Source organism: Anomalospiza imberbis, chromosome 10 (genome assembly GCF_031753505.1).
Source record: "Anomalospiza imberbis isolate Cuckoo-Finch-1a 21T00152 chromosome 10, ASM3175350v1, whole genome shotgun sequence".
NCBI classification, from domain to species: domain Eukaryota; kingdom Metazoa; phylum Chordata; class Aves; order Passeriformes; family Viduidae; genus Anomalospiza; species Anomalospiza imberbis.
This window is the reverse complement of record NC_089690.1, coordinates 20,207,675-20,231,113: the sequence shown is the minus strand read 5'-3', so window position 1 is coordinate 20,231,113 and position 23,439 is coordinate 20,207,675. Positions and strand designations below refer to the sequence as shown.

The following is a 23,439-nucleotide window of genomic DNA, read 5'->3' as shown; positions in this document are numbered from 1 at the left end:
AATTACCTTTTACCCAGCTGGGGCTGATTTCAGCACAGTGGCTGGGTTGGCTTTATCAGTTTCTTCCTTACTTTGGGGGTTCTGCCAAACGTCCTTGTGGCCTCCAAGTTCTGCATTCTGTGTGCCCACTCTCAGTGGCACATCACACACATCCTTCTTCCCAAGCATTGTCAACCTCCCCTAGGACTGAGATCACTGAAACACGCGGAGCCCCAGACCTTAACAAGGCAATTCTACTGGAAAGGATTTCTCTTCCCAACACCTGGGCATCACTTAGAGCTTGTGAGCCGCTGTTTCACAGATTAAATCTCCTTTCTTGTTGATTAGATTGAAAGTGATAAAGATCAAACATCAATGAACACCAGAGGCAGCTCCGCAGGCCGGGGCCGGGGCCAGCCCCGCGGTGACCGGGCGGTGAGGGCGGGCTGCGGGCGGGGCGCGGCGGGGGCTGGCCCGGGGACGGCGGGGACACGGGGACACAGCGGGAGCGCTCGGCATGGCGCAGTACGCGAGGGGCCCGGCCGTGGCCGTCATCCGGCTCTGCAACCCGCCGGTCAACGCGCTCAGGTACCGCCGGCAGTCCTGGGGACCCTTGTGAGCGGGCGGGGGATTCTCCGATTTCCTTCCTTTTCAGCGCGTTCCCTCTCTGCGAGCCCGAGTGAGGCTCCCACCCGTCCTGGAGGGAGGGCGGCCCCAGTGAGCCTCAGCCGGGACTTCTACACCGCTCAGTACTCGCAGAGGCCCCGGCGGCTCCTTCAGGCGTAGCTTGGATCTCGCTTTGCAAACAACATGCTGAACTTTGCCATAACTTCTGCTCTTTCTTTAAATTTCTAGTTGGGGAGTTTCACAGGAGATGTGCCAGACTCAGCAAACCGTACTTTCTGCCATCTCCCCTGGAGGGTGTTTAAAAACTTTGCTTATTTCTCATCACCTTCCAGTCTTTAAAAATCAAGACTGCTTCAGCAAGACATAGCACAGCAGCGCTAGCTCAGCCTGGAGTGCCTTCAGCGCTGTTCGGTACAAGTGAATCCTCAGATTTCCTGGTCTGATTGCCTGCCCCACACTGCTCAGTGCTTGCCTGGCCAATCCCTGTGCTATCCAAGTGTGCACAGGGGAGAGGGCAAAGGGCTCTGTGGATATCAGGCATGGTTCAGCAAGCAGAGCTGGCACCAGAATTAAACTCAGCCAGGGCTATCAGAAAACAGTTCATCTGGCCTTTAAAAACTCTTAAGGAATTGACCTCTAAATACTGACCTTGGTAAAGAAGGGCCCCATGCAATCTCAAACACAAGCCAGTGAAAAACAAAGTCAAACACCAATCTGTAGTAGCCACTGAAATTTTAGTTTTTCATGTGTCTTGAAAAGGACTTATGTGCTTTTGGCTTTACATTAGTTGTGGGGTTTAGTTCCTTTAGTTCTGAGTAGCACATGAACCCTTTCTAAGCAGCTGTAGTTGTTCAGTAAGTGACCACAGCATCTATTCAGTCTGTATTCACAAGCCAAAAATAACCCCGCTGCCGATGTGCTTGATTTACAAAAGAGAAAGTTTGTTAAAAAGAAGCTCACAGAGACAAGGAAGAGCATGAAAAGGAGATGAAACCTGATGTTCTTCTGTAGAAAAGCTATATTGTAGTTGGCACTGCTCACTCTTCTGTTGCGACTTGTTTAGAACATCTTCATGTGCTCAGGTAATTACCATGAGAAACTTGGAGTGACTTGATGAGTTTAGATGAACCAGACATGTACGACTCCCAGAACTGTATGGTGTAAGACATACTTTGGACCTCCTGTGCCCAAGACCAGTCTAAGAAAACTTCCAGGCTGTGCTCACAATAAAATTTCAATCCTTACCATGAAAAATACAAAATGCAGACCTAAAGAATCATAGAATTGCCGATGTTGAAAAGACCTTTAAAATCACTGAGTCCAACCATCAGCAGTAACAGATGTGTGCTTAAGGAACCTTAACTCCCCTCTTTTGAGAAGTCCTGGAGAAAACCCAAAGTCACCTCTGCCTTTGAACAGCAGCAGCACAACTTCTTCAGGACAGATCTCTGCCTTTACTGCCCTTTGCTCCTGGCCCTGCAGTGCCCTCACAGCAAGGCACATTTCTGATACACCAAGGGAGACAGATTGTGTGGTTGTGGTCCTGTCCCTCGGCCCCACAGGGAAGAAGGAATATCCTGGCTAACTTCAGATCCATTAAACTACAACTTGAGACATGTCTGTGGTCTTTGGTGGCATGCCAGGGCAATACCTGTTTTAGAAGAGATCCATAATTCTCACACCCTTGCCATCAGGTAGGTGTTAGCTGAGATGTGACTGCAGCTAGGAAAGGTAGAGCACACTCTGATCCCTGGGTGCTCCTCCTGCTCCTGCACATTTCTGTACTGGACCACAGAGAGCAGGTATGTTAGTGCTGTTGGAAATGTTGGATTGCACAGGTGATAGCAGGCAGTGCAAGTTACAGACAGGAGCCATGTCCTGCTCTCCTGAAAATTTCATTTCACAGCAGGCACAGATGCTTTTTAAGGCTGGTGAGGTTTTGCTGCTGTGTTCCAGCCTCCCCTACCTCTCCCCATTATCCATTTCCCCCCTCCTGGGCCATCTCATTGGCCATTAGCACTTTAGAAACCACTGGTGGGCAGGAATTTACTTTCTCCTGTCTGACTTCATCCTCTGCTGGTACCTGCGGGGCAGTGCTTTCCTGAGAAATGTGTGCTGACTTGAGAGTCTGGCGGCAAATTCGCTTCCCACACAGACTCCCCTTTAAGCTAATCACTCTCTCCACCAGCAGAGGTGGCATGTGCCAAATTTGACTTGTTTGGAGGGTTTTTTCATGGTTTGCAGAAGTTTAGTATTCAGAGATCTGTATTTACGAGACCATGGCATTGAGAGAAGGGATTTAGATATGCAAAGACCCGGGAGTTTGAGGGAGCAGAAAGACAAGACTTGCAAAAGGAAGGACTGACTACCCCTTCTCAGCAGAGGCAGGCTGCTGGCGCTGGGCAGGAAGGACTTCAAGGAGTATTTCAACATTTGAGCTGACAAGGACAGAAAAGCTCCAGGGAGGATAGGCGAGGCCATGCAGTAGGGCAGCTTATGCATGGGATTCTATGAAGTGTGACAGCATAACAGGTTTGATTGGGAAAGGCTCTCCCTGGCTGCCAGGATTGTCCTTCTGACCCTGATCACCTTAAAAATCAGAAAATGTAAAGGAGATGAAAGAAACTGCAGTTTCAGACAGGTAGCAATGAGGGGAGAATGTGATTACCCACAGATCAGCACCTCACCAGGATGAGATTCAGAGAGAAAATTCTGGGATGAATAAGCATCTGCTCCCTAAAACAACTATTCTAAAATTCCACCCAAAAGATGCCATTCTGGCTCTGGCCTTAATTTATGTGCAGGACTGTTGAAGCTGTATTAGCAACTTGTCACACAACAATGTGTGACAGTAGCTACTTCACAGCTGGATCTGACACTGAAGCAAGGGAGAGCAGAGCAGGTAACTCCAGCACACAAGTCCTCAATTTCAAATAGGGGATTATGTAACGCCCAGCAGCTAGTTCAAAGAAAAACACTGCAGGAAGCTATCCAAAGGAAAAGGAGCTTGTGACAATGGGAGAGCCTGTATTGTTATTGTTCAGGTTGGGATTTGCAGGTTTTTAAAGTATATTAGAAGCTGAGAAAAATACAAAGGAAAAGTACCAGACCTGCATGTTTTCCATAAACAGCATTTTCCACTGTTGGATTTGAGTCTCACTTCTTTAAATTAAATGTTCAGGATTCCCTTACATTACTTTTTTTTTTTTTTTATGAAAGAAATTCACATTCACAAACTCTAGCTAAAATGTGAAATAATTAAGGTAAATAGTAAAACCCTGTTACAAATCCAGCACATCACAGTCACTGCAATGAGTTCCATATAATAAAAACAACCTGGTATGGTAATCTCCAAGAATATTCTCTTGCTCTGGTGTGGACCTACTCTTTAACAGCACCTATTTTGAGTTCCTGAAACGTGGAACACTGAATCACCTTGGCAGAATCACTTTTCCTGCAGTCAAAATAGTACCCATGGTGGAACTGACTGCATGGCATGGGATGCAGCCTTGGAAAGCATGGAGAGAATTTTCGCATTGTTACTGTTAAATGAATGACAGTGTCACAGTAATGAAATACTTGCGAAAATTACAGTGACTTTTTGTTTCTTTAATGCTCTACCAGTTTGAAGCTGGCATTCTCCTGAGTACTTTTATAATTCTACTGTCATATATTTTACGATTTTATGATGCTTTAATTGAAAATTACATCTTTTACTGCCACTTATAACATGTGAGTGACAAAGCAGTGCAGTCTGTGTGTTGGACTGTGACATATCCAAGGCAAACTTATCACTCCATCTTAGGAAAACAAGAAACTACAAAAAATATTATTTTTCTTCCTTTTTATCCCACAAAGATTCCAGCTGGGGAGAAGTTATATGGAAATTGAAGAGATATTTACGCAAATATCAAGTTAAATTATTCACTGCCATGAACAATCCTGTGGGTTAAAAAAGGCGAAGCAGGGATCAAACTGATTTTGTGGCAGCCTTGATGACTAGTTTTTATTTTGGTAGTAGTATATTGTTGTAAGTGCTGAGGGCTTGGAACTGTTTTCCTCCATAGAACCCTGAACCTTCCCATTGGCTGCAGACAGCCCTTCTAGCTGGGCATTTTACAGATTTGCCTAGAACAGACTCAGAAATACTGATTGCTTCTTGTCTGTTCCTGGTTGAATTGTGCCATTTGTCTATACAATAGTTGCAAATTAGTAACTTCACATTTGTTTGGATCATGGAACATTTTTTTCTCCCTCTTTGCCCCATGGTTTGTAGAGTGTAATGACATTTCTTAATGGCTTTCCCTGTAATCTCCCAGCCCCTGGGTGATTTTGGTATTGCTGTGGCCTGGCTCTTCACTGATGCACAAACAGAACTCAAAGAGCAGCAAGCATTGGGTGCAGCCTGTGGGTGCTCCTCAAATAGCAGCAGCCACAGATATGCCAGCGGAGAGGGAGATAAAACACTTTTTAAAAATATATTAAAACACATTTAGTGTATGGAAAGGTTTTCATATTCTGTTATGTGGACCTACATGCAGTGGAGGGACCTTTACTGACTCACCTCACAGTTTTACTTTGGCATGGCCAAATTATTCTCATTTAAGTTTAAGCCTTCAGAACTACTACTAACATCACACTGCAGAGTTGTCTTTGATGTCTGGATTGGGCAATTGGTACACAACTGGCTGTTCTCTCTCCAAAAATAACACTTCTCCCAGTCTCTGGCTGTCAGGTCTCAGGGCTCCCTCTAACCCTCCTGTGTAGCACAGCCTTATAGAGGCAGCAGATGGTCCTGGAGATCCTCTTAGACACTCCTCCTCAGCCAAGAGCCCTGACTGTTAGACTTTGCCAATGGTTTGTCTTTAATTTCTGATTTTGAAGGAGCAATATGCAGAGCTTGGCTGGGATTCCTTCACACAGCTGGCTTGCAGGGAGCTCCTTGGGCTTGCAGGTTTCCCTTTGCAGACTATGGATTCTCACATGAATTCTGCAAGCATTGCTCTGTAAAAATGTCTGCACATGAGAGTACAGTGATGTGTTTTTCATCTACTTCATGACAAGCTTCCTTTTTAGATGAAATGCCCTCTAACCATAGAGCAACTTGCACAAGCTGACTGTGCCTCAGGCCTTTTTATTAGCTCTGTGTAATTAACACTGCTCCTCTCCACTGGGCATCAGCAGAGCTCTGATCCCTTTTCCTCAGCACCAAGCTCACATGTGGAGCTGGGCCCAGGGTTTGGAGAAGGTCTAGAAAAGAAAGCTGGTTTTATAAAGGACTGGGCAAGTGTGGATGATACTTCTTGGATATTCCTCCAGCCTTCAGCTGCTTGTGGCTCAGATTTTCTGTTTCAGAGGCATCTCTACACAGAATAGTCTCTCACAAACTATATCAGTATGTGCGTATATCAGTACATTTTAGTATCTAATTATATATGCATAAAATTTGTATTAATATTTCTATTACTAAAGTGCTAATCCTTCTATTTTTACCTACTATTGCTATGGTTACCACCTTCCAAAACAGACTAGGTTCTTCAAGTCCATCCATACAAACACATGAATTAGCTTTAAAGAGGCAAATGCAAAGTGGACATTCAGTGGGGTCAGACTTTTTAAATATCTGATTTGAAAAAACACTATTTATGCTTCTACAGATCCAGTTTGAAATTCTTCATTAATTCTTTGCTGGCCACATTTACTGCTGGTGTCTGCAGAGCTACCTGTTCAGATGAGTCAAGACATGTTCTGTGTAGTGTTTCATGCCCAAATTCCCTTTGACAGGATCCCACACCAGTTTAAGTCTGGACCTATGTGCAGATCTTCACAAGATGAAAGCATTATTAACATCAGCAGAGCCTGTGTCAGGTGTTTGAAAGAAAACTTTTTTATCCTTAGAGCTCCTTTCAAAAAGTTCTTAGATTTTCAGTGGTTTAGCATTAATTATTTCTAAATTATGCTAAACTGTTTTCTTGAAAATCTGAATGTTTAATTCATAAGGACATCTTCAAAAGAACATTTCCCTGTGCTGCTTGTTGTGGAAACAGCAGTGTCATAGCCTGAAGATGAGTTCTCCAGGCAGTGACTGACAGGTCAGCAGTCAGCCTGTTGGGTTTGGGTGCTTGTCCTTAGAGTAAGAGGGAGACTAAGGACAGGATTCACCTGGAGAGGCTGTGGCAGCAGCCAGGCGTGGAGGCTGCCTGTGACATGGTGCTCATTTTCACTGGGCTGCTCAGTGTTCAGAACACAGACCTCTTGGAAGGGGGATGTATTTGATAGCTACTCACTGAATCTCTTCTTTTATTTCAGTCTGGCAGTTCTCCAGGCTTTAGAGGATGGGCTGAAGAAAGCAGATGCAGATCCCTCAGTGAAAGCTGTTATAATTTGTGGTGAAAATGGGAAATTCAGTGCAGGTAAGACATCAAACACAGGCTGAACAAAGGATGAAACACTCTCCACCTGTCATATCTGAAGATTCTCTGCTTCACAACACTGCTGGCAAAAGTCCTGATTTGGCTGGAAATGGCCACAAGAGAGTGTGCTTTGTCTATTTTGCTGCGCCACAATTCACATGGGGCACATGACAAGCTGGACCTTGAAATAGGCCAAAAGTAAGCTGGTCTGTTCATTCTGAAATGAGGGACAGCTGCTCAACTCTGTAACATCCTGGTGTTTCCTTGGTCTCTGTAGCTTGGTTTATGTAAAATCTCTGGACCATTTACTGGTCTAGGGTATGGAATGTACCTGGGGTAGGGCAGTGATGAATAACAGATCTCCAGATGAAGAAGCCTGAAAAGCTAGGGAATTTCTGTGGAGTTCTACGTTGCTTGTTCGTAGTAACTTGCACTAAACTATTCCAGGCTCAATATCACACCAAGAATGTTTGCAAATTTCTGCAGTGACTGCATGACCCTTACAGTTACTCTGTATTTTTGTACTCAGCCTTCCTCGGAGCTCTGTGAAAAGGATCAAAGATCCAGGGTTCCTTGAAGATTGTCCCAAAAGGGGTTGATTCCTGTTAACCACTCTCCTGCCAGCAGCACTCTCTGCAAGGGCTTGGGCACCTGTGAGCAGCTGTGTCCAGCAGCACAGAGGGAAAGATTGTTCCGGTCACCTCCTCGCCTACTAATTCCCCCTAATCTTTTGGTACTCCCTCAGGAGCTGACATCCGAGGATTTTCCTCTCCGAAGAGACATGAAGGTGCCCTGGGCCCCATCGTGTCTCTCATCGAAAGCAGCGAGAAGCCGGTGGTGGCGGCCATCGAAGGCATCGCTTTGGGAGGAGGCCTGGAGGTGGCTCTGGGCTGTCACTACCGCATTGCACACGTGCAGGTAACACACCCTGCGGGCCACAGGGGCTGCTGGAGCCAGGTACACGAGCAGAGGGACAGGGTGCCCTTCCCGGGACCCTCTGCCCAGAGGAGAGTGGCTTTATAGCTATAGGACACAAGTCTGTGTGCTCAGACATTCTTCACCTACACCAGCACCCTTGACGTCTTTCCTAAGGCTTACTAACTAACTAATTTCAAGTCATTTCTAAATATAAAGCAACTAGTAGGATAAGATGGCTGCGTAGAAACTTCAGAAACCAAATGTTAATTTGCCCTAGGTCTCATTATCTATATTCTGATGCAGACAGCTGTATCTTACTGACTCATGCAGCGTGACTTTTTCTTATTTATTTTTTTCCCCAGCCCTGTGAATTTTGCACTTCTTTCTGCTCATGGCCTAGTTTCTATAGGGAGTTGAAACTCAGCTAGCATGGAGCACTTATGGTTAGATTCTTCATGAGCTCTGGATCCCCAGGGAGCACTTCAACCAAAAGACAGCTTGAAGAGCCTTCAGGAATGATCTGGGCTTTTTTCTTCAATCCCCTCCTTCAAGGCTCAGGAATACTGAACCACCTTGAGCAGTATCTGTCTCTCTGTACAGACTCCTCACTGACAGGGCCATCCCCTCACTTCTGCAGTGAGTCACTTTCTCTGTGGCAGTGTGGGTTGCTGTAACAGCATAAAGAGATACTCCACACCATCCTCTGTGCCACCTAAGGTGAGGGCCATGGAATCACAGAATCATTAAGGTTGGAAAAGACCTCCAAGGTCACTAAGTCCATCCTTTGACCAATTACCACCATGCCCACTAAACCACATCATGAAGTGCCATGACTACTGGAACTATAAGTAGTGGCCCTAAAATAACTCGAAATATCTTAAAAGATCAATAGAAAATGTGCAAACTATTTTTTAAAGGCAACAAAATCTAGACAAATTTTTTTTACGAGAAGACCTCCATACACTTCCTGCTGCACCTGGCTTATCTGCCATGACTCTATCAGATATCAAATGCACCAAGAGACACTTGAAGGAAGATTAGGGAAGAGTTCAGTGGTGTTCAAAGCCAGGTTAAATGGGGCTCTGAGCAATTTGGTGTAGTGGAAGGTGTCCCTGCCCGTGGCAGGTAGTGAAACAAGATGGTTTTAAGGTTCCTTCCAACTCTTTACTAAACTTGCAAGAATTAGAGTAGGGAGATGAAGTTAAGCCAGTGTGCCCTCCAACAGCTGGCAACAGCTACTTGAAAGCATAACTGACACATGTGTCAATCTAGGGAATGCTGTTGGCCCTACAGCTATCCCCCAGTGCTGTACTAGCACACTAATCCTCTGAAAGGTCATGTTTTCCTTCAAATGGAGAAGTGGGTTTTTTTTTTCCTTAAATATTTTATGTAGCAAAAAGCAAGGATGAGGTTTCTATGTAGAAATTCTGAGGCTTCCTAGAGGAGCAATGTGACTCACATCTGCTTGTCTTTCCTCTATTTTGCTCAGTTTGCAATTACCACTCTTTCTGATCAGATTTTTTGTTTACTTTTACTGCATTTTAGGCTCGGATGGGTTTGCCAGAGGTCACTATAGGGTTACTTCCAGGTGCTGAAGGCACTCAGCGACTCCCCAGACTGATTGGAGTACCAGCTGCTCTGGATATGATCACTACAGGTAAGTGCTGTGTCTATATAGCAGAAGATGGCATTGAGTCATACCAGCTTGGTCCAGAAACCAGGAATCTTTTACCTGTGTGGCTGCTTGGGTTGTAATTCTACTTGCTTCCACCCATGAGGGCTAATTACCAGCTGCACAAGTCATTTGATCAGATGGAAAAGAACAAAATTGCCCATCAGGCTCCACTGTAGTCACCTTATTTCTCTTTTTATGGCAGGAAAACACATTCCAGCAACTGAAGCAGTGAAGCTGGGCTTGGTTGATGAAATCGTGGAAGAAAACACCATTGAGGCAGCAATCCGTTTGGCAAACAAAGTGATTGGTGAGGAACAAATTGTAGCAGTACCAGGAAATAATTGGTGATATTTCAGGGCTGAAAAGAGTCAGGAAAAAAACCCACCAGTTTGTTCTAATTTATATGCTCCATTCTTGAGTTTTGGCATCCATATAATATAGAATTAATTGCAGAATTTGTTTCCTGTTGTCTGAATTGAAAAAAATCAGATGCTGGAAAGCTGCAGAAATTCAAGTGAGATTGAGAGAACAGATATATATCAAGTCCTCCTGCTTTTTAATTGTATATCCAAACTCACATGCTCCTCTGGGATGTTGCACGCTGCAGGTTTTGGGGAGTAAGTGCTCTATCCATATATAGCTCAGGATCTCAGCTGGCATTGCACGCATTCTGGTTGCACCATCCGTAATGGCTGAGCAAAAATAACTTTCTCCCTGTAGTGGAGGGGCTGGCACATCCTGTGATCAATTTAATGATCCGTGGTCTGTAAGTGACACTGTCCCTAATCCTTTGCGTGCCATGTAAAAAAATGGCCTGTGCAGATGGGAGGGATGGGGAGAGGTTTGTTTTTTTTTTTTCCCATCTTAGAAATAACAGAATCAAATTTGCTGGAGTTAACTTAAGAAGAGGAACATTCCTTGTGCAGCATGAGGAGCATTGCCATTAGAGAAAACAGGGCATTTTTCCACTGCTGACCTCCTTGTACCTTTGGAACCTGACCACTGGATTTCATCTGGGGCTCTGTCACAATGAGATGAATGCAGGAAAGCAAAAAAACCTTCCTGCTTTGACCACATGGTCAAAGACATGCTTTACAGACAATGCTGTCCAAGCTGGGATGTTGGTTTTGCTCTTCCAGTTCACTACAGACAAGGCCCCTCCTCTGTGCTAGAAGCTGAGGCAGCCTAAGCTTTGTCCTAGATAACAGTGCACCATATTTTAAGGTAAATCAAAGAATTGAGTGTTCTTAAATATCAACGCCTTGTATACTTCCCTGTAGCAGCCGCACCAGGCAGGCACCAAGGTATTCTTTGGCTGGGTTTTCTAAGCAGATGCCCATCCTTCTCACTGTATTCATCCTACAGTATGCTAGGGCTTCATTTTCCACTGCGGAATCAATGACATAAGCACTCCTCTTTTCTCTTTCCTTTATGTCATCATACTAAATATAATTCTTTAGCAAGAGATGGGTGATGTACTTCACTGCTGCTTCTAAGAAAAACAAAGGTACTTTGGTTGGCTGAGTTTGTCTGTTTTGAATGAGAATTCTGTTTCTCCATCTGTTGGGAGAGCAGTGAAATATTACCACTCTTCTAGGCAAATTAACCCAACAAACAGTGCTCCCTGTGATGTACCCTCTGGGCTCTGAATGATGCTTTGCACAAAATCTATGCCAGTACCGATGACAGCAGCAGCAGTGTGTCATGAAATGAGTAATGGATACATTGCTGGAACTGGCAAAACAGAAAACATTCTGGATTTCAACAAATGCTATGTGCAATCAGGTGAAATTTGGATATTTGCATGCTTGTTTCTTCCATGACAGACATTGTGCAGTGGCTGACAGTTGTGAAAGCCACCTTGGCCTTACAGGAGACCCTCAGGAAGGAAGCGTTGACCACACTATTTCTTAGGATAACTTGCTTTCTGGAGTTTATATCCACCACCAATACTGGCAAAATCCTGTTCTTTAGCTTCATCTTCTTTGGAAATTGTAGCTACCAATGTGAGTTTGGTTTTTTTGGGTTTTTTTGAGTTGCATAAGCATACAAGGATCCTGACTGAAGGTCCAGCAGGTAGCTGTCCCAGTCTTACTCATTATTAGATTTTCACTCTGTTTATTTCTGCTTTGAGTTATCCCAGCAAAAATGAGTAATGTCACTGACGGTGTTTCACATCACACTATATATCAACTCCCACAGAACTTTAAAAATGCTTTCAGACTCTTTCCAACAGCTTTACTGGCATTTAAAGTACGTTTTAACCGTGAAAACACTGGTAAGCCAGCTCATCTATTTCTTTCCTGCTTGAAAAATTTCTCATTAGACCCCACAGAAGACCATGACAAGTTTTGATGCACCATTTACCCTCAGGTTATCTAACAGTTTGAGAGATTGATGCACCCAGGGCCTATATGTTTCTTTTGAGTCATTCCTTGCTTTGGCCTTTGCCTAAAGTTAATTAATTTCCTGTCCTACAAAGACAAGGCAGCACTTTAATTTTTCTCCATCAAGCACTAACAGGGCTGCAGAAGAGATGACAGTCTTGTATGGCTTGTCTGGAGTTTGTTCACATGGAGTTCTCCCTTCAGTGAATGATTTTCAGATGCTCTTAATAAAACCAAAGAGAATGTACCCAAAAAATACCATCACAAAATTCTACTGGCTTTGTGTGGAATGCAGCATTTTGTTTCTGATGAGATTTTTTTAAAACATGAAGCTACAACTGCTGACTTCTTACAGAGCAGTCTGGCTAAATAACTGGTTTTGTCACCACTGGAATTTCTATTCCTGAGAAGGCTGTACTGCAAGATGACTCTCAAAGAATCAATTCAGAAATAATTTTCTTCTAAAGCTTTTTCAGTGCCGGAGCTGCAGTATCTCATGGCAAGAGATCAGTCTCAAGTGACTGCCTTACTGTATCAGGGGTTACTTGATTACTGTTGTGATACACAGCTGACAGAGCTACTTTTATGGCATGCTGGGAGAGCATTCTCATCCATATATTTTTATGGGTTGTTCCTAATGAAGAACACCTTCAGAAGATGCTCTGAAACAGTAAGTGGGTGTAGGAATACAGAGGCAATTACTGATTCCAAGTTAGATTTTTCATTGAAAACCAATATTTATATATTGCAGATAGGAAGCAAGAATAATTCCCTGACCTCTCAGGCAAACTGGCTTCTCCAGGCTAAAGAAAATATCTTCACTTCTGAAGGCATTTTTTAAAAGGAACAGACAGGAGCTAAATCCTTGGGGACAAGGAGAACGTCCTTTCATTAGATGTGCTTGACAATCACTGCAGTAATCCAAAGTTGCATTTCAGGCTTTTCCCAGCTGATGGCATCACAAAATTGACAAATGGCTGGAACTGCTGGTGACATGCAGCAGCTTGCATCTCATCCTGTCCACTTCTTGTTGGCCTGCTCTGGTCTTCCTCAGCTGAAGGAGAAATTTGGTCCTGGCCTCCACACAGCAGACTTTTAAACTCTCCATATACACCCCTTGTTTTTCTGACCCCATCTGCTGATTCACCTCAGAGCAGAGCAGTACCAACTCCTTGCACCAAAGAGGCAAGGAAAACCAGAGCAATTTGGAGTAGCAGAAGTCCCTCAGGTGGACTTCTGTGGGGAAAGATGATGAGTTTCTGCCTGTAAGCTACTGGGAGTTGCTGCAGAGGAAGCAGTTGTTCATTCTGAGGCTCATCAAAGCTAGGGGTGGAACAGATGCTGATGGTGGGTAATTGCATCTTTGAAATGGAGGCTGGAGGAAAGACCTTCCTTTAGAGCTGCAAGTCCTTTCCATGAGCCGTCTCTTCCAAGATGCACAATATCAAGAAATTTTAATCTCTCCCCAGGGCTCAAGGTTCTGGCTGACACCTTCCTTAGACAGAGGCCTGGCCAAGTGTCCCTTGGACACAAAAGAGAGTTTGTGAAAGGTCTGACATGGCCTGGAATTGTCTCTGGCAGCCTGAGGGGCAGGGCTCACCTTTATTCCTCATGAATTCATAAGCAGTTCCCTGCATGAGGAAGAACATTAGGCTGGCCCTGTCTCTTGCATGTGCCATCTCATAGTGTCCCAAGAGTTTACAACTCTGGGATGATATTTCTTTCTTTAAATAACATAATATCTGATACTGCCTGCATACGTGGTGCATTTGCTGATAGAAATTTTATAGACTTGATCTGCCCTTTGTGCCCCCTGGACTACAAACCTGGTAAACAAAGCAGGAGTCTGTGTGAGCTCCTGTGTGTGGATGATGCTTTTCCTGCAGCACTCATATCTGGCACTGTTCATCATCTTCCTGCTGCTTTGCTTTCAGAAATCAAGCTACAGGTGTCCCACACTGATCTCCTCTTCCCAGATTTGGATTCTGATAATTCTTTCCTCATCATAAACATGTCCTTTATTCTTACTAGCATTGCAGAACCTAAGATACTGCACAGAGGTGCTGTAGAAAACCTATTTAGTTTGCAGCTAAAATAAGAGTTTTATTACAGGAGTTTATTTTTTTTTTTAGTCTGAGGAACTGTCTCCTGTCCCCCATCACTGTTTGTGTTTACAGTACTGTTTGCTGTCTGAAGACCAAGCTTAAAGGCTTCCAGTGGTATTCCTTTTTTCCAGCCCTTTCCACTGGATGTCATATGAAGTCCCTTGATGTGCCCAATCTTCCAGCCATCAGATCAGCTTTCTGGGACAAGCCTGAGCTTTCCTCTTGTGATGGAGCATAACCCACTATTTAAGTCCTAAATAAAGAACTGCAGATAAAGAACATTTCTGGGTTAAAAACTTAGGGGAAAAAATTATTCCAAAATAAAGGAACGTTATCCTGACTAAATCCTGCAATACTGGCTGATATAAATTATATCCACTGTCAATGCGAAAACATTTTTATAAACTGTGATTACAAGGGAAGCTACTTACACAGTGAGTGTTCATCTTTTTGTGCTCACTAAGAGGCTTAATTAAAAACCTGAGCTCTGAAGACCTTTATTACAAGAAATCAGTGTATTAACTCATCCTGGAAACTTGTATTTCAGTTTCTCCTAAGCATTGCTCAGTCTTGGAGGAAGAGCTAGAGTGAGGACATGTATCTCAGGCAGGCATGCCTGCAGTGCTGCCATTATTCCTGCTCTTCAGTATCCCCTGTAGGATTTCCTGAGTATTCTGCTGGTGCACTGGCACTTCCCTAGCTCACACAACAGGAAGAGAAAGGGGAGCCAGATGCAATATGCTGCCTTGTAAGGAAGTGTGCCCCCATGGCAGAGCTCATCTAAGAGGCCCGAGCAATGAGACACTGTCCCCAGAGAGATTCAGCATAAGGTTCTCAGCCCACCACCTGACTTTGGTGGCAGTCCTGGCTGCTTCTGGGGACAGCACTAGCAATCCAGGCAGTGCCATGCTGCAGTTAATGATCTGGATATGGCTGTGATGACAGCAGGGTCTTTGTGAGAATGCTGCAGTATCAAGGGGATACCTCCTGAATTGCTGATCTTGTTCCTCCCTGGTCTTTACTGAGCAAGCTGCCTTTAGAGCAGAGGAACACCTGAGTATGGCCAGGTCTGTACTAACAAAGAAGACAGGGAATTTTGGCACCTGAACCACAGCTATGTTCTCTCAATTAAAACCCTTTCTTGGTATCGCCATAGCAACCTCTCTCTGTAATAAACTTCACATATTTGTGTGGCTGCTTGATTCGTCCCTTGCTGACACAAACATGAACTCTCCCATTTGCTGCCCAACTCATGCTGAGTGAGATCTCCTTTTGGTTAGTCCCAAAGTGACTTGAGGGGCTCCTTCAGTCAGGGAAGAAGTCAGGGTGTGTTTTCCACTTTTGTCAATGTCTGGGTCAGGCCTCTGGCTGGAATGCCTCTGGCTAGTGTCAGCTGGGTCCTGAATACTAAACAATACTGGGGGAAAGCTTCATTACTGAGCCTAAAGAAAGATCCATATGAAAGTGGCAGCTAGGACTGTAGAGAGAGAGAACTGGAAAGTCAGGGCACTCTGAAGCTGAGAAAAGGAAGGAGAGAATTACTTATTTGAAAATAAAGTCTTACTTTTTTTGAAGTCTGAGAAGGGACTTGAAAAATCGTAATTGTCAGAGCAAGCAGAAATAAGGAGAAATGTCAGAAGCTTTACTTCTAGACCCAGCTCACTGTGCCATGCAAGCCCTCATGCAGTGGGAGTTGGAGAAGAGGCAGACTGCCATCCCAGTCTGTGGAAAAGGGTCTGGAAGTCTGGAAAGGCTACATCTGAAAAGATGTGGATGCTTTGTTCCGTAACTCCATCTCTCTCTCCCCAGGTCAGCCCCTGGGACCCCGCAGGCTCAGCCTTAAGCCAATTCCCAAAGTGCCCAACATGGAAGCGTTCCTGCGTGAAGCTCTTGTGAAGGTGAAGAAGCAGGCGCGGGGGTGCCTGGCTCCGGAGCTGTGCTTCCAGGCCGTGCGAGCCGCCGCCGAGAAGCCCTTTGCCGAGGGGGTGCGGCGGGAGCGGGAGCTGTTCCAGGCGCTGCTGACTTCGGGGCAGGCCCAGGCACTGCAGTACGCCTTCTTCGCCGAGAGAGCCGTGCACAGGTGGGCAACTCCCAGCGGAGCCTCCTGGAGCAGCGCTGCCCCGCAGCCCGTGCGCAGGGCCGCCGTCATCGGTAAGGACGGCGAACTGCCGGGATGGGCACTGGGCACAGCCAGCAGCTCCGCTGGGCATCCCCAGCTCACACCCTTCACACCCGCGGATACTCCGCACCCATCGGCGAACTCGGCACTGCGCTGGGAAGCTCCAAATTCAGATGGCAGCTCACATGCCACTAGATTAGCCCCTGATGTGTCCTCTTCCTTTGGAAGAATAGCTTTCTCTCACTTCAGAGACAGCTTCGTGTGGGATCATAAGCAGCCTGCTCCCTTTTAAACACCAAGACCCGGTTTTGCTTTTTGCTAGAAGCAGGTCTGTAGGAAATTCTCCTCCTCCTGGTCTTGTTCTGTACTGCAAGTGCATGTGCACAGAGTCACTCAGGGATATATTAATACAAAAATGTTTTGACAGCTGTATTTTAAGAAGATTTCATCTCACTGGGATCCACTCCTGCCATTTTGTAGCCCAGCAAGATAATGCCTTCATTAATTTTTTATAAGAGCAATTTAAATAAAACCTTCAATGCACTGCTGAGATTAAAAAAAAAAGTATCTTTCAGCTCTAGCTGTTGATAGTAGCACTCAAAAATGGTTAGACAAGTAATGGAGCACTTGGAAAACATCCATTTTGTTTCAAGGAAATCTCACCAGATAACACTACTTTTTTTTTCTGGGTGCTTCTCATGGCTCTTGAGCTGTCTGACAACTCATTTTAGGCCATAGAGATTTTTTTGGAAGTTCTCTTCATTAGCTGCCATGCCATATTTTTAATAGAAATGGGTTTTTAAGCATCAGTCCACAAACCCTGTGAGAAGGATCTGTGACTGTTAAAACATTCAGGTAAAGAGGCATTAATTGTTACCAGATCGGTCCTGTGACTTGAAGAGCACAGAAGTTTGGACACACACTTTTGTCAGTCCCACAGAGGTCAGTCCTGCAGTGCGTGCTTTGACAGGAGGGTCCGTGTTGGAGTTTGGGCAATGACCAGGTGACCAGGAGGGACATTCTCTGCTCTGTGCTGCTAAACCATGCCAGAACAACACACTTGCCAAGACCTAATCACAGTGACAGTTTAGCTAGAAGGGCTGTTAGGGCTGAGCTTCCTATTTTGGGGCTGTAACTGAGCTAGAGGGAATTCTGAGGACAAATGCAACCTCTATTTGAAAGTTTCTAGTAGAAGCATCATCTCTATTTTCTTTCCAAGCAGAATTGGTTGGGTTGCATGTCTCTTTCATTGGATTAAGTATTTGCCACTCATCTCTGGACAGATTTCTGAATTATGGTCTGAAATTGCCCCAACCTCACCTCCAGGTTTCAGTGTTTTCATAGCTGATTACAGACAATGCCCAGGTTAACTCCTCCTTCTGCAGAAAAAATAAACTAAGTGCTTTGATACTTTTGCTGCAAAGCACAATCTGCCACACTCTGGTCATTTGATGTACCCTGAACTTTCCCAGATTTTTCAACATGTCATAAAATGTGCATAGCCAAAGTGAGAGCAGCATTCCAGGAGTAATTACACCATAGCCAGGTATCAAGAGGTTTCTTCCTTGCTCCTGCTTAGCATGCCTAGGATAACAGGCAACCTTGATATTAGCCACATTCAACACATCCAGTTAATTATTTACTGGCAGGGAGCAGCTGCACCCCAGGGATGGGGAGCCAGTGACAAGAACAGGGGGCAGAACCACAGAATCCTTGAGGCAAAGAAGGCACCTCTGAATGTCATCTTGTCCAACATCTCTTCTAACATGGGGTCACCTAGAGCCACTTGCTCAGGACCATGTCCAGACAGCTCTTAAACATCTCCAAGGATGAAGACTCCACAACTTCTCCAGGCAACCTGTCCAGTGCTCAGTCAGCCCCACAGTAAAAGGAATTGTTGGGCAGTTAGAGAAAGATGCTGCTTCAATTTAGGCTCCTCAGAAATCATGCAGACCCCACTTTGCCACAGACAGTGCTGTGCTGTTTCACACACTAAAACCATGTTGCATTATGCTGCTGCTTCCATCTCTTATTGCTGCACTGTTGAAGCAACTGAGAAGATCATGTTGACTTTTTCATGTAGACTTTTTGTTTCCTTTGCTTTTGCTGTTCTGAACTCTTGGCTCCCATCTCTTTTCACTTTCTCTGGTTCCTCAACACCCAGGAAGAAGGTTCTTTTCTCTCTGTCCCTTGCAGCTGCCTCTCCCCGCAGCTCCCTGCTTGCCTGGAGTATCACATTATTTCTGCTTGAAACTGATACCCTGAAACAGAGAAAGCAGCAGCCTCAGTCTACAGCAGCCCATTACTGCCAATTGCTTATTGTTGTTTTTATCAGGAAAACCAGAACAGTTCTTGCATATTTTTACCAATCTATAAAGGATTATTTCAATTGCCAGGCATTTTAATGTCCAAATATTCATTGTAGTTCAAAGTGTTTTCCACAGATAGGTATTTCTGTAGTGCGTGACTGTACATGATCTGCCTTGTACATATTTCAAGTTCTTTTGTTTTGAAATTTGTATTTTAAAGTCCTCCAATTAATTTTGTATGATTTTTCGTATTCTAAGTACCTCACGTGACAAATCAATAATTAACCATCATTATTCACTCAGCTTGCCCAGCAAATGGATTTGTCATACCCATATTTGGTCTGAAACTACATATGTACAAGTGTAGTTTTAATTATATGTCAAAGCTTCATTTCACAATAAAAGACCAGGAGTAGGATGGCTGGGCACTGTTCTTGCTCCTGAAGCAGACTTCAGTCATTTTTGGAAAGATGTGCCTTGGACATGAAATTAGTCCCCTGCATGGAAGAGAAGAATATAGGGTTTTCCCTGGTTTGGGGAGGAGAGAACATTATTGAGTAAGAAAATGCAACATACAGCAGAAATTCTGGAGCAGTTCCTCACCGTGTTCAGTCTGTGTGATCTGAGCTGAGCATGAGACATCTCCCTTTCTCTTTCTTCCACAGCCTTCTACACATGTAAGGCCTAATGATCCCCTGCCATTTTTTTCTGCTCTAACATATTCTTCCCCAAGATCACTTGGCTTTCTGAATTGCAAAAGAGGAGTCCTCGGAAATGCCTCTTTTGCTGCTAGATAGCCAAAGCTCTCCTTAGTTTTATAGGCCAATTTTAAGAAATATTTCCAGGGGAATCATGCTGTGCAAGCTCTAATGTAACAAACCCCTTGGGGCTTTCATTACTCTCTCTGCCAGCTTCATTAAACATCATTTCATACAGGCCATTGCAGAGTTCTGGAGGAAGTTGAGAGGCAGCTTTTCTAGGTCAGAAACAGGCTTGGCCAGCTCATATTTTATCTATAAGATGTATGTTCCGTGGCCTAGAAAGTGTAGTACTACAAGCATGTGTGCCTGTCTCTCATGGGATGGCTAAAACCTACATGGAGTACTCATGATGAAAGCAATCAGGGGAATCACCTGCCACCACTGCAGAGCTTCCCTGGGAAAGAAGCCTGGGGAACACCTGCTCACAAAAGTGGTTTTGATTTAGGAAAAGGCAATGTGTTCATATGGCAAGAGAATCACTAGGATTTCAGTCACGAGACTGAAGCTGGGAGGGTCAGGAGTGCATAAGACTCAGGATGTGTGGAGAACTTGGAAATTCTAGAGAGAAACCCCAGGCCTCCATGGTGGGAAGGAAGAGACTTCAAGAGGGAGCCACGTGGGACTGCAAACACTTCAGCTTGATGTCTAAAGAGAGCCTGACAGATGGGGCTGGGTTTGGGGGGTGAGTTACCCTCCTGCACTGTAGGAAGAAAGCACTTTGTGTGGCTCACTAGAGCCAGGGAAAACCTGTCCCTAATTGTACCTGCTCCTGCATCAAAGGCTCTGGAGAGTGAGCACAGTGGGAGGAGCTGCTCACGTTCAGGTTTTTTCAGCCAGCAAACCATAGACACTGAATTACTAAGAGTTGGTTCATGTTATTCTGGATTTATTTTCAAATTAGTTTTCAGCAGAACTTGATTATGAAGTAGCAAATCTAATTTCCTAGGAAGGAACTTCAGCATTTGCTCGGGAGTGTAATGATGGTTTGTAAGCAGGCTGCCAGCTAGTGATGCCAATAAAAACTATCTTCTGGTGGCTAAGCAGGGAATGTTTGAACCGTCTTGTGTGCACACAAGCTGAAGGTGGGCAGAACTAAACCAAGAGTGTGTAGCATGCAGGAAAAACATTCTACCTTGTCTGACCTTGGTTGCTGGAACTTGTTTAAACAATGACATCATTTCAGCTCGTCTTTACAAAGCTGATTTAGACAAAATTTTTAATCCCCTTGTTTCTGTTTATTTGTTTAGATGACTTTCATTTGTAAACCTGAGATTTAAAAAATCATTTTTACAGGATTATAACAAACCTATACTTTGTCTGGTTGCTGCTATATTTAGGATATTAATAATCCTTCCATTCAAAGGCTCTGCACTTTCAAAGCTGGTAAAATTGTGCTGACCTTCCCTCACTAGTTTGTATTAATTTAGTTGGAAAAGCCTCCACCATGGGAGAGCAGGATCAGTGGTGTGGGTCATGTCTCACAGAAAAGTGCAGTTTCATTTAATGCCACAGAGGACAGAGCTGGTGCAAAGGATCAAGCCAGTGATCTCTACACTGGTATCCCCTGGGGGTATGAGTTGGGGGTAGCACATTTACAGGCCTTGGAGGAAAAAAATTACAGTGTGAATGGATTCTCAGTTACAGGAGTTCTGCACAAGAGCTTTAACTGTGTGGTTGGACAAGGAAAACCGACTTTGAGAATCTCCAGAAGTTAGGAATGGCCTATGTTGCAGGGCTTGAAGAGTTCCTGGTGGGCAGAGGTACCTGACAGAGAGTGAACAAAGGCAAAAGGCTGCTGATGTGGCACCGTGATTTAAAAGGAGAGAGAAGATGTTGAAATCTAGATTAAGAACACTGCATTAGTTCCATCCCATTTGACCAGGCACTGAGAGACACAGGAGGCCTCGGAGACAAAGTTTAGAGCAGATCAGCATCCCAGTCTTTACAGAAATAGCTGCCGAGTTTTTTTTTGCTTCAAAGATCACGCAATGAAGCACAGAGGGAGAAAAGGAGGGAGACAAAGAGGAAGCTTGGAAGGACGAGGGAGAAACCAACTCTTTGAACTTTGCCAGTGTCAAAATCTCTGGGGAAGTGAATCTGCTCAATGCCCATAACAGACAATCTCACAGGAACAGTGAGGCACTGATATCCTCAGGGTGAAATCTTGCTTTGAACCTGCCTGCAGAAAGTCATAACAGGGTTGCAGATGTAACTCAGAGCTTCTCTCTTTGATCCCCAGGTTCTCACTCCTCAATGATCCTGGTTTCCATAGGTATAAAACTTTGCAGAGATAAGACATGAATCACACGATCTTTGCACACTGGGTGAATCCCAGTGGCATTTTGTAAGCTTGTGAGGGTACTAACTTGCCTTTGTGCTACCTCTTTTCAAACATTTAGGCTCACTGAAAGAGCAAATTCACCTTCCTTTTTCCCAGTCTTTAGTATCTGTTTTCTATGTGTGCACTACTTGTTTTCAAGAGGCCTCCACTTTTTATCCTGGAGATACAAAGGAAACACTACTTTCAAGAGATTAATTTTCTATTCATAGTCTTTGATTCTATCTTGCTTTTATCCCTAGGGCTGGGAACGATGGGCCGAGGCATTGTGACTTCTCTGGTTAAGGCCAACATACCTTTGGTAGCCCTGGAGCAGGATCTGGAATATCTGAACAAGGGAAGAAAAGCTGTGATGCTCCTTTTGGAACGTGAGGCTATGAAAATGGAGGGGGGTGCCCAGACCCTGGATTTCCATAACCCTGCACGTCTCCAGTTCACTGTGGACTTTGATCTGTTGCGTGATGTAGACCTAGTCATCGAGGCTGTGTTTGAGGACATGGCACTGAAGAAGGAAATATTCCACAAGCTGTCAAAGATCTGCAAGCCAGGAGCCTTGCTGTGTACAAACACATCAGCCCTGAACATTGACGAAATAGCTTCTGCCACGAGCTGCCCACAGCAGGTCATTGGCACCCACTTCTTCTCCCCTGCCCACGTGATGAGGCTGCTGGAAATTATCTACGGCCGCCACACGTCCCCCACCGCCATCGCCACTGCTATGCAGCTGGCCAAATCCCTGAAAAAAGTGGGAGTGGTGGTAGGGAATTGTTTTGGGTTTGTTGGGAATCGCATGATGTTTCCATACGTCCAACAAGCAGTTTTCCTTTTAGAGGAAGGAAGCAGACCAGAAGCAGTAGATCAGGTTCTTGAAGATTTTGGGTTTAAGTTAGGCCCTTTCCGCATGTCTGACCTGGCTGGGCTGGATGTGGGCTGGAGGTCTCGGAAGGATCAGGGCCTGACTGGGCCATCCCTCCCCGCAGGCACGCCGGCCCGGCAGCGGCACGGCCAGCGCTACAGCCCCCTGCCAGACCTCCTGTGTGAGCAGGGCCGCTTCGGCCAGAAAACCGGCAAGGGCTGGTACCAGTACGAGCAGGCTGGGGGCAGGACAGCCACGCCAGACCCATGGCTCCACAACTTCCTGTCCCAGTACAGAGACACCCATCGCATCAAGACCCGCTTTATAGACCAGGAGGAAATCCTGGAGCGGTGTTTGTTTTCCCTCATCAACGAGGGGTTTGCCATCCTGGCTGAGGGAATAGCATCAGGCCCAGAGCACCTGGATGTCATTTACATCAATGGCTATGGGTGGCCAAAGCACAGGGGTGGCCCCATGTTCTACGCCTCCACCGTGGGGCTCCCCCGCGTGCTGGCTAAACTGCAGAAATACTCCGAGGCCCACCCTGATGTGCCCGGGCTACAGCCCAGTGCCTTTCTGAAAAAGCTGGTGGCTGTGGGGAGCCCCCCACTCAAGGAGTGGATGTCCTACCTCAGCCGGCAGAGCCCCAAGCTGTGATTCCCCTGATGGAGGCTGATCTCCTGAAACCAGTGCTTCAATTGCACTGCCTCTTCCAATAAAACCCAAAGTGCTACAGGCCTGTAAACAAAGCCACGGGCCTTCTGAGACCTTTGCAGGGAATCATTTTGGCTTATAATTGATCTCAATCCCCTACCTGCTGCATGTCACCACTGCATTCATCCAGCCTTCTCTCTCAGCCCCAGCCTCACCCACTGTCTTCACACACTGCTGTGTAAAGGCCTGTCTCATTTTGCACTGCCTGCAGGTCATCACAGCTGTACTCCTCTTTCAG

General features: G+C 45.2%; 1 protein-coding gene across 1 annotated transcript; it reads left to right on the top strand.

Annotated features, from left to right (window-relative positions):
• Nucleotides 1-457: 457 nt before the first annotated feature.
• EHHADH (enoyl-CoA hydratase and 3-hydroxyacyl CoA dehydrogenase) lies at nucleotides 458-23,226 on the top strand. Its single transcript, XM_068201114.1, has 7 exons — nucleotides 458-567; nucleotides 6,916-7,019; nucleotides 7,765-7,937; nucleotides 9,483-9,594; nucleotides 9,815-9,919; nucleotides 15,914-16,255; nucleotides 21,874-23,226. The coding sequence occupies exons 1-7, from the start codon at nucleotides 497-499 to the stop codon at nucleotides 23,142-23,144; spliced, it is 2,178 nt and encodes a 725-aa protein (XP_068057215.1). The 5' UTR covers nucleotides 458-496; the 3' UTR covers nucleotides 23,145-23,226.
• The last annotated feature ends 213 nt before the right edge of the window (nucleotides 23,227-23,439 follow it).

Coding starts and splice junctions, on each gene's coding strand:
- EHHADH (XM_068201114.1), top strand. CDS start 497: ATGGCGCAGTACGCGAGGGGCCCGGCCGTGGCCGTCATCCGGCTCTGC. Junction 7,938..9,482: donor ACCGCATTGCACACGTGCAG/GTAACACACCCT, acceptor ACTGCATTTTAG/GCTCGGATGGGTTTGCCAGA. Junction 9,920..15,913: donor TTTGGCAAACAAAGTGATTG/GTGAGGAACAAA, acceptor CTCTCTCCCCAG/GTCAGCCCCTGGGACCCCGC.